This window comes from Carica papaya, chromosome 4 (assembly GCF_054855325.1).
Source record: "Carica papaya isolate Zhongbai chromosome 4, ASM5485532v1, whole genome shotgun sequence".
Taxonomy (NCBI): domain Eukaryota; kingdom Viridiplantae; phylum Streptophyta; class Magnoliopsida; order Brassicales; family Caricaceae; genus Carica; species Carica papaya.
In genome coordinates, this window is record NC_142312.1 from 178,613 (window position 1) to 189,443 (window position 10,831).

At 34.8% G+C, this 10,831-nt stretch overlaps 2 protein-coding genes across 2 annotated transcripts; one reads left to right on the forward strand and one right to left on the reverse strand.

The window, feature by feature from the left end:
* Positions 1 to 1,952: 1,952 nt before the first annotated feature.
* Positions 1,953 to 5,732, forward strand: LOC110814443 (B3 domain-containing protein Os01g0234100-like). Its single transcript, XM_022041922.2, has 7 exons — positions 1,953 to 2,208; positions 2,480 to 2,563; positions 2,921 to 2,952; positions 3,047 to 3,209; positions 3,299 to 3,505; positions 4,607 to 4,694; positions 4,829 to 5,732. The coding sequence occupies exons 1-7, from the start codon at positions 2,062 to 2,064 to the stop codon at positions 5,578 to 5,580; spliced, it is 1,473 nt and encodes a 490-aa protein (XP_021897614.2). The 5' UTR covers positions 1,953 to 2,061; the 3' UTR covers positions 5,581 to 5,732.
* A 979-nt stretch (positions 5,733 to 6,711) lies between these two features.
* Positions 6,712 to 7,941, reverse strand: LOC110814434 (membrane-associated kinase regulator-like protein). Its single transcript, XM_022041911.2, has 3 exons — positions 7,345 to 7,941; positions 7,147 to 7,200; positions 6,712 to 6,903 (listed from the first exon to the last, which is right to left on the reverse strand). The coding sequence occupies exons 1-2, from the start codon at positions 7,828 to 7,830 to the stop codon at positions 7,147 to 7,149; spliced, it is 540 nt and encodes a 179-aa protein (XP_021897603.2). The 5' UTR covers positions 7,831 to 7,941; the 3' UTR covers positions 6,712 to 6,903.
* Between the last annotated feature and the right edge of the window lie 2,890 nt (positions 7,942 to 10,831).

Genomic DNA, 10,831 nt, shown 5'->3' on the forward strand with positions numbered 1-10,831 from the left:
TTGCAGATTGGTGTGGCAACATGTGTGGTCGACAGATATTCCTCCTAAAGTGAAAATTTTTATCTGGAGAATGTTGAATAATACCCTTCCTACTCGGACTCGACTACAAGAAAAGGGTGTGAGTGCCGCTTCCCGATGCCCAAGATGTGAAAAACCCGAGACCCTCAAACGTGTCTTCTTTGAATGTTGGAAAGCACACTGATGGTGGGAACTGCTGGGTATGAATGTCCAGATATCAGCAGACATTAATTTATTGTCCTGGCTAGCAAATTTAATGTCTAGATGGTCAACTACAACAGGTGCTCTGTTGTTTGTGGAGATTATGGTGGGAGAGGAACGCTTTGGTGCGGTCGGGTAAGTACTTTGCAGATTCGACCACAATTTATCTTATGCGGAAGTTTTTATCGGATTGGCAGCAAGGGAAATTATTTGAAGCCAGGGAAATCTATCATCAGAGCTCCAAGCCATCTCACCCAGCTGTGTGGTTACCTCCAGAAGCGGGTGAGTGAATGTAATTTCGACAGTGCAATTTGGAGTTCGAAAATGGAGGAAACATATGGAGCAGTTTTTCGGGATGCCTAAGGGAGTGTGATCAAGGCTTTTACTGGTGGGAATTTGGGTTGTCAGGAACGTTATCTAGCTGAACTTTTGGGTTGCAGAGCAGCATTACAATTCATTGTAGCAAATGTTTCAAGGTAAAGTGAACTCCAAGTCTGAAGATGTTTCAGAGTATGGATTCATTGTTGCTGATTGTATTAGGGTGTTAATTAAGCAGACCAGATATTACAGTGAATTGGGTGGGTAGGGAATGTAACAGGTTGGCACATACTCTGGCCAAGTTTGCGTTTGATTTTCCAAGCTTTCATGTCTGGGACCATATTCCCCAGACCATACTTGTTTCATATCTCTGAGTTAATTAATTAAAGAGAATGAAACGCAAATAAACAGATGATGTCCCGACGAGGCGAAGAACAGAAGTTGTTGCTACTACTCTGAACAAATATACATTTTGATGGAGAATAATTTTGATATTTCAAATATAAATTTAAATAATGTTTAAAAATTACGTATTTGATTATTATTGTTGTATATTTAATCATACTATAAAAGTAAAATTAACTTCTTATCCAAAATCAATATTTCTTTCTCAAATCTGAAGTATTATGTGTACTCGAATACTTGTGTGTACCAAAATCTTCGTAAACATATTCTTTCAGAAAAATATATAAAAAAATGATTTCCAAAAATTTTATGAAAAATTATATTATAAAGAATTAAGTATAATATAACTGTATGTAGTATTATTATCTATTTATTAATAAGATAAACAAATAATAAGAAATAAATGGTATTACAAAATTATGTATGTTAATTACCCTAATATAAGTATTTATAATATGAGAATCTACACATTATCAGAAAAATATTAATTAATTTTATGATTCATCATTTAAGATATCATAATTAAGTAATCTACTTTAATATAAATTTAATATTATTATATGTGTATTTATATATACATTGTATATTTAAGACTAAATGCACGTATTTGTATATAATTTATGTATATTGCATGATATACTAATTGTATCAATCATACATTGTATATGTAATGTATAAATTAAGAAGTAAGACTGTTTTTTTTTTTTTCTTTAAATAAAAAAAAAAAACAAAGAGTAAATCAAGGGAAGCGTAACTAACGCAGAGGCAGTCCAAGTCAGCCCAAATTCGTTGACCATCTTCTCAAGTCCAAAAAAGCCTGTAACATTTTATGACCCGACCGGGTCGGGTCCTCTACAAATCCACTTCATTGTTACGGAGAAGGCGATGCCTACTTGCCAGCCAGACATTATTTAAACTTTTTCTAATTAAAAAAAAAAAAGGTAAAAATTTGCACAGAAAAATAAAATAATAAAAAATTATTAAAAAATAAAATTTAAAAATTAAACCGTCACACAATTGTAATTTTCCTTCTCTTCTTCCTCCTTTGGCTGGATATCAGCTTTCGGGTTTCGTCACCTTCCGACGAACGAGAGCACTGGAGAAGGTGCGACGGCAGCTATGGATCTAGTTCTCAAGAAGGAAGTCGAAGATAACAATCCCGAAGCGCTCTCGCCTGCTACGGATTACTCCGCACCTGCTGTCGAAGCAGGCTTGCAGCATCATCTCCACTTGTCTCTCACTCCCAAGCCTCTTACTTTCTCCTTGGTCGCTCTTTTCATCCTTCTCTCATTCTCTCGATCTATTCACTTTCCTTGCTGTGAATCTGTGGCAAAGAAACGACAGTATAATACATGCTAGATCTCGTGCTTTTCTGCTGATTTGATCTTTTAATATATCCCCGCTAATTATGAAAAATGGTGTTGCGATTTTAAGCTTTTGCTTTGTTTGCTTACTAATGAATTGTTACAAGGTGATAAAACCATCTGTAATGCTGTTGATTCCCTAATCGGTTGTGGATTTTGGGACATTGGTGCAGAGGAGGAAGAAGAAGCTGTCAATTGACAGAAAATGCGAGACGTTGAAGATAAAGAAGTGCCTTTCAGAAACAATAGTCAAACATGTAAGATTTCTTGTTTATTTGCTTGATCAGAGTTCAATTTGAATCCGGAGCCATTATGTGAACAGTTGGGCACCTTGTGCGGTTTACCTGGAATTTTCCTAGCTCATTTTCCTTTATTCCGGAAGCAAAAATGTGCACTCAATTATGTCCTAATTTCTTTCAAATGCTTAAACCATAAGATTACCGCAGAAGGGAATCAAGGGATCAACGGAGTCAGGCTTCAGATACCCTGTCTATCTTGTTCTGTTTGTTGACTTAAATTAAGCATTTTTAGGTTATGTTTAACAAAATGCTATGAATTTGTTGGAATTTTTCTTAATAAGTGATGAATGTGAATTTTGTTAATTTTTTCATCAGGCTGTAGCAGGCCGCGGAAAGAAGTATAAAAGGTATGTAGGGATTCAGAAATGCCTTTGATCAGTTCCCATTTCCACTCCTGTAGATTCATTTTGTGACAATACCACTTCTCTGCTATACTTGAAGCTGTAAGAAAAATGGTGCTTCAGTTAATGGAAAATGTACTTATGGGGAAGCAAAGTCACCTGCGATGATTCGAGCAGAGGAGGTTCAGTCAAACCTAGAAACTGATTACCCCAATTTTGCAAAATCTATGGTCAGATCGCATGTTGCCAGCTGTTTTTGGATGGTTAGACCCTTGAAATGATTAAGTTTGAGTTGTGTCAAAGACCTAATTGTAGACAAAGGGCTTATGTATGCAGAAATTTCTCATGGCAGGGCCTTCCAGGGCTGTTCTGTAAGTTACACTTGCCAAACAAGGATACTACCATTACTTTAGAGGATGAAAGTGGAAATGAGTATAAGACAAAATACATTGCTGACAAGACAGGATTGAGTGCTGGGTGGAGACAGTTTGTTAGCGGGCACAATTTGCTTGAGGGAGATGTCTTGGTCTTCCAATTAGTCAAACCTACCAAATTCAAGGTGATGGTTTAAACTATGTCAGTTATCTTCATAGAGCTTTCATTCTCAGTTGTTCTGACTCTAGTATTGCATGGGTCAGTTGTCTATAGAAAGTAAAAAATTTGGATGAAACATGTGGAATCGTTGGTTGATCCAGTTTTATTGTTTCTACTTTTAATATGCTCTCTCATGCATAAGGTGCCACTAAGCTAAAACTAAACAACGTGCATGCCCTGGTGCTTTTATGCTGAATTAATTTTTAACAGAAACAGGTGGAAATTTAATTTCTAATATAAATAGAACTACTCGAATAAGAGTTAGGTTTGATTGATTATTCTAAAAGCTTAAGATTATAAAAAATGGCCCAGCTGTATTATTTATATTCTAATAGAGTGGACACATTCTTACTTCACTTCAAGTCATCTGTCTTATGAAAATGATAAGCATGCGAGCTAGCGTACAGGATACAAAAGAGAACCAAGTGGCTTCAGGATAATGCTAACAGAAAGCATGATGCAATTAGCAGATTGCAGATGTCTCTATATATCTTGTGAACCAGATAGTCCTTGTGGCTGTTGACTTGCTAATGTGGAAATCCTGCATCTTTGAGGGAAAGAAAACTATGACTTGCTAAGGTAGAAAGAGGAGAAAAGAAGAACAAGGACTATTATTTCTGTAGCTGTATTAAATTCATTGATCTTCAGGAGCTGATGCATAAGGCGACCAGTGATATATTTACTTCATTTGTGCTAAAAAAGTGAAAGCAATTATTATGTTCTTACAAATTGTATTATCCTATGAGGAATTAGGAGGCTAGATGTTGAATAATAAATTTGACAGGTGAGAACATGATGTTGAGACCAAGGATTTTTTCATGTTAGTTCAATTAGGAGCTAGAAATAGCTCCTCTTTGATGATCTATTTGGCTAGAAATAGTGGCAGATAACTGGGACTGAGGGCAATCGGGACATTGGTTGTCAACTCCACATCTCAATTACCGAGCAAGAAAAACCTTTCTTTGGGAAGATGGACTTGTCTGAAATGTTATATATATTGCTCTGAGAAATATTTATTCGTTCAAAATATTCATTTCTGTGACATACATTTAGCTTTCATTTGCAGGTGTACATAATAAGAGCAAATGACTTTACCGAGGTAGATGGTGCACTTGGCCTCCTAAATCTGGATGCTCCTACAAAGAGTGAAGCAGGCAAGTATTTAGTAATGCTAATTCAATGGATGCTCTGTCAAAAGGCTTACAGCTTGTGTTAATCCCCCTTTTCTCCTAATTGCTAGTCATTGTCCTTGGGTTTTTCTGATGAACTGTGCAAAAATATAATGCAGAATTGGGCGATGTACCTTGTAAAAGTGTTAAGAGGAAATGCCTAAAGTCACTTCCATTAGCTATTGTCCAAAAGAGGAACAAAAAGTCCGGCCAGCCACAACTGGCTCCTAATATTGAGCACCCAGCTGAGCAATCTGAAAGTGACAGTGAAGAGGTGCGCTCAGAAGTTTTAGAAGGTTTCAAGCTATCAGTGCCTGGTGTTCAGTTCAATGAAGTAAAAAGTTTTGAGGACTTTAACATAGTGATTGATGGCATGGTTATTGATTCCGAGCTCTCAGAGAATATCCAGGATAAATATTACAAGCTTTGCTGTTGTCAAAATGCGTTTCTTCATGAAAATCTTATTCAAGGCATCAATTATAAGTTGGTTGTTGGAATCATCTGTGAAACTGTAAATATTGCTGATAGCTTGAGAGCCTGCAAGTTTACCACCTCTCGTGATGAGTATGCTATGTGGGACAGAACTTTACAAGCCTTTGAGCTGCTGGGCATGAACGTTGGATTTTTACGAGTTCGCTTACATCGGCTAGTCAGCCTTGCCTATGAATCAGAAGGCTCCACTGACACAAGGAGATATATAGAAGCTAAAACTGAACGAGCTTGTGCAGAAGATGAGATTAGGAGGCTGGAGGCGAAGCTTGTTGAATTGAAAGGCGACTATGAAAGCTTCGGTGCTAAAATAGAATGTTTGAAATCGTCAGCTGAGAGTCATGAGCTCAAATTCCAAGAGGAGGTTAGTTCTCCGTGGTGACATTTTTCTTATGCAAAAATATTTTTTCATGTTTTATATGGCTCTTTTCATTCATAATCTCTCCATTCTTAACCTGAAGACTGGGTCAGCCTGGTTTGTATGTAAACTTATTAATGCTAGCTTTTGCAGGGAAAAAATTTTCTTTTATGTTAGAGATTCAGTACATGCTAAGTAGTAACACCATAATCTTCTAAAAAACTGCCCAGCTGTTACAAAGTCGATTAGACTATTTTGTGAACTGTTATAGGAGAACCTGAAGTTGGAACATGATTTCCGTAGTTGATTAAAATCGTCTTTTCTGCTCCTCTATTCTTCATCTAATTTGTAACGGCAATCCTTACGACAAATATTTCTCTCTCGTCTCGCTTGAAGAGGGATATTACAATGTAAGGGCTCGAGCGGATGATAATATATAGTCTCTACTTGTTATATGTTGGTGTTGTAAGTTAGTAGTATGCTTAACCCCAACCGTATTGACGATGAGTACTAAACGTCTAGGCTCAGCCTAATGGTCCTAAAATGTAAGAAGCTAGTACATGCAGGCTGGACTATGGTGCAAAAATATAACAAGTTAGTACATACAGGTAAATATGGAGTTGAATTGTTAATAAAAGAATATTGGAATTCAGGGTTCTAAATTTCCATCTAATTGTACCTTTTATTAACTGGATACGGCCCATTAGGCCCAATCCATCAATGTGCGGTCTTAGTGTGAATGTTCTAAGAACAACTGCTTTGGAAATTCTGGAATGAACACAAACTTATAATTCAAATATTAAGACTAAATTAAAATCCATAAATTTTATCAAACATGCTGGCCAATTCCAAATATTAGTTTGCTTTTGATTAATTTGCATTTAATCTTCTGGTTAATCATTAGTTTTAGTTTTTTTAAACTTAGTAATAATTAAATTATTACAAACAGCATAAAGGTACCTCAAGTTGCATAACACTTTTATTGAACGTTGTTTTTTCTTCTTTGAAAAAAAGCACAAATTTGTTTGTGCTGCTGTACACTCTTTCCATTTTAATTTTAATTTTTTTTTTTTTTTTTTTTTTTTTACAATTTTTCTAAAAATTTCTATCGTTAATTTAACCCTCAGTTACAGAACTTTAATGGGTAGCATCAGATAATCGTAAGTCGTTATAAATATATTCAAATAATGCATGAAAATATAGATCCAAGTGAAAGAAATGTTACAGGGGCAGATCCAAAAGCACGAGCTGAAGATGTAGCAATCATTATCACATGCACAGATGAGGTTCTTCAACTGCAAACATTTTGTACCAAAAGAACAGCCAAACGCCAACTTCTAAACAGATCTTTGAAAATAAAATAAGAAGAAAGAAATTAAGACAACAAAAATCCAAAAAAAAAAGAAAGATTAATGAAGGTTAAACCACTAGCTAGTTAATTGACATAATTAACAGCACTTTTAAAATTTTTCTCCAAAATCCTTGCTAATAAGAAGAAGAAAATCAAACCCTCCTCCCCATATTTCATCTTCCGAGCTAGACAATTTTTTTAAAAAATCTACACAAATCCATCTTCCCAAAAGACCTTACCTATATCCCAATGTCTACATTTCTGCAGCTTGGCCCTCCTTCACCCAAGAGCTCCTGGAACGAACAAAGAAAACCCAGAAAGTTTATCAAAGGAAAGAACAAATCAAGCATAAATCAACTCAAAGTATATGTAAGGGGAAAAAAAAAAAAAATCAAAAGAAAAGAAAACAAGTGTTAAATTTTGTATCTTTGACTCACCTGCGGAGTCTTGTTAACGTGTGCTTCTTCATGAACAATCCCAGACCTCTTGCATTCTCCAATTCTAATCTCCATCGACACATCGCTCCTCTCAGCTCTCTTTGACCCAATCTGGTTTTTCTTCAGACCCAAAAACCCTTTCCACCTTCCCTTGGCTGGCCTAACCGACGTCGAATCGTCCTCTTCGTCATCTTCAACAAGAAGCTCCTCTCTCAAAGTAGTAGTCCTCGGCATTTGGTTGCTGCTGCAGGTTTCTTTGAAGGGCAAGAGCTTTCCCTTGAAGAAAAGCTCGTCCGCACTCATCATGGAGTAGTTTGTGACAGAGAACTCGAAATCGGAGGAGGCAGGCGGCTCTGATCTCGGACTCCTTTCTTGCTTGATAGCCTGTTGGGAGTCGACGAAATCATTGGAGAAGGAAATTCTAGGGCTCGCTGGAGTGTAGCGATGAGCTTTATGGTCAGAGTTATACATGTCTAAACATGCCATGAGATTTGAAAAGAAGATAAAAAAGGATGGAGGAAGAAGAAAGAGAGAAACAAAACCCTAATAAATTCTTCAAGGGACCCTCTTTCTACTGTTGCAACTTACCCAGTTATAACATGTTCGTATTTATATCGTATAAGACATCTGAGCTGGTTTGCTATCTACAGGATTCGTGATTTTCTTTTCTTTTTTTTTTTTCTTTTTTGTTTTTGTATTCGTGCATGTTCATGGCCCTCGATGTGATCTAATTTGTCATCACATGTTTGAAACTTGAAGGTGGAAAATTTTTTTACTCTCATTTTTCCCATGGTCAAAAGGGAATCCTTATCTTCGTACTTCACCCAGAAAATCTTGATTCGACCATATAGATTAAATAGATGTTTGATTCAAGTTTATAAATTTATTTACTAAACAATAATTTGAATGAAAAAAAGCACATTAAAAATCTTTTTTTTTCCTTTATAAAAAATATTGGTGTTTAATTATTACTGGCTAGTACGCTGGGAGACTTCTATGAAGATTCCAATAAACTGTCAAAATCACCAAGTTTATTGATGTTCGCAACTTCCACACGAGTGATTTTTTGTTTTTTGTTTTTTTTTTTTAAAAAAGAAGAAAGATATATATATATATATAAATTATAAAAAGTATTTTAAAATATAGAAAGAATACACATTTTTTTACAAGATTCCATGCAGATAAGAAGCATGGAAAATCCAACGGCTAAGAATGATCATGTGAGTTCTGTCAAAACTGGAGCGCTTTCCTTCATTACTTTGGCGCAAAGCTGGCTCACTCAGTTTCACAGAAATAGTAAGTGTGACAGTGATGAAGAATGCAGGGTTATATACAAATACGACTATATCTATATATCTCTAATTTCTTACTTAAAAAGTATCTGGGTAATCTTTTTTAGTACTTCTTTCTTCGTCGATGCACTTTTACCAATAACATATCATATTAAAAGATATGTTTGATCTTCAAGAACCTCCTGGTACCTTTCTTGAAGTTCTCTGTACCAACAGTAATTAATAATATTAGCATTGAAAAATGGAGAGCATATACATACGCATATGTGTGTATGTCAAGGTGGGGTAAGTAAAATAAATGATGAAAATTGGTGGATCTGGAAGTAGTTTCCATTTGCTGGCATAGAAAGCAACACCAAAAATTTATATGCATACACATATATTATCTACACGATGGTTTGGGTTTTTTTTAATTACTTTTTACAAAGGGTATAATAATTTTTTGGCAAGATTCAAAATTGGACATAAATAATAAAAATAAATACTTATTATTATAGTTTTTGACCCAATTTTGACTTGTAAATTGTAAGTAAAATTATCAGTGAATGAGCTGGCGATGCTGACTGATCAAAAGGGACCACGTGCTTTTATTTAAATTAATTAATTAAAAGATAAAAAAATAATAATAGTAATAATTATATATTATTGACATTTTATTCTTTTTTAATAATTAAAATTTGAAAATAATAATAATTTTTGTCGTTTAATGAAATGATTTAAGATGTCACGTGGCGCACGTGAATTCCTCTTCAGCACTTTGCCAATCTTTTAAATTGATTGAACTCGAAAATTGCTTTGGCTGTTTAACAAATTATTGATTTTGATAATTAAATCGACAGAGAAGATACTTATAAACCCAAGGACATTGGCTGGCTGTCACTCACATGCTTTTTTTTGTTTTTAGCTTTTTCTCTTCCAAGTAAAATGGGGTTTTGCCACGTGTCGTCTCCCGCCAATCCATTGCCGACGAACCAGGGCCAGTCAACGCCTCCACTTCTCATCATCATATTATTAAAAGATTTTCTGGGTCCAAGTTTGGTCTCACTCGAATTGTCACCCCCCCTCCTCGCTAACAACAACTTTATGATTTCTATTAAATACGAAATTGCATTTATAATTTAACTCTTTAGAGAGAGATTGGAATAATTCTTTGCTCGTTTCTGCCTAAATAAGAAATTTATTATCGTCCCCAAAAAACAAAAATAATAATAATTTTGCTACTTTAATTTAATATATATATATATATAGATATATGTACACGCACATGCACGCAGATTAACTATGTGGGTTATCTCTTTAATGAAGAGAAATTTAACATTAATATACAAAAATTACACATGAAGTGCTTCTTTATAGGCCCATTTATCTATTTACAAAAGCCCATTTCTATATATACTAGGCCCAATCTATTCTCTACATCATACATACATATCTCTAGTCTCGTGTATCAAAAGGTCGAAGTGCTTATATAAAATACAGTGTGTGTTCTCGGACCATAGATAAATTGAAAGGTTAAAAGATATATAATTGTTCGTTTTAAATTATTGTAAAAAAAAAAAAATTAAAATGTATTTATCATGGACTAATAAAACCAGAGCCAAGAACACAAAAAACCTCATCTTGAGAAATTTTGCAGCCTAATAATTTAATTAACCACAGTAAACTTTTCCCATTCGTACTTGAAATTTATAATAATTTGTTTGCTTTTTCTTTATTTTACGACAGAGAAAAAGTAAACAAACACAATTTATATCAGTTGTTGAAAAAAAAAGGGAATACGAAACAAGAGGTGAAAATTAGATTAGATTACATAATACAAATCAACATGCACCTGCACAGATTATTTAACTTGCTTCTCTATTTTTTTTTTTGGGAACTCATCACTGGACGCATGTGCATGTGTATGTATGTATATCTTGGAGCTCCACATGAGAATATATATATATATATATATATGTGACAGACAGATGAATTTGATGAGGGCATACTTGACCAAGATTATCTCAAATCACAAAGAACACACAGGCAGAAATTATTACGTATAAGGACATCACGCACATATGTATGTATATTTATGTTTTAATGTTGGTATAGAATTCACCAGAGGCTGTCATAAATTTTCATGTGCAAGCGTTGTTGAGCAAAGTTGACGAGCCTCTCGGTTTCCTTGGCGGAGTCTATCTGGCCATTGCGGT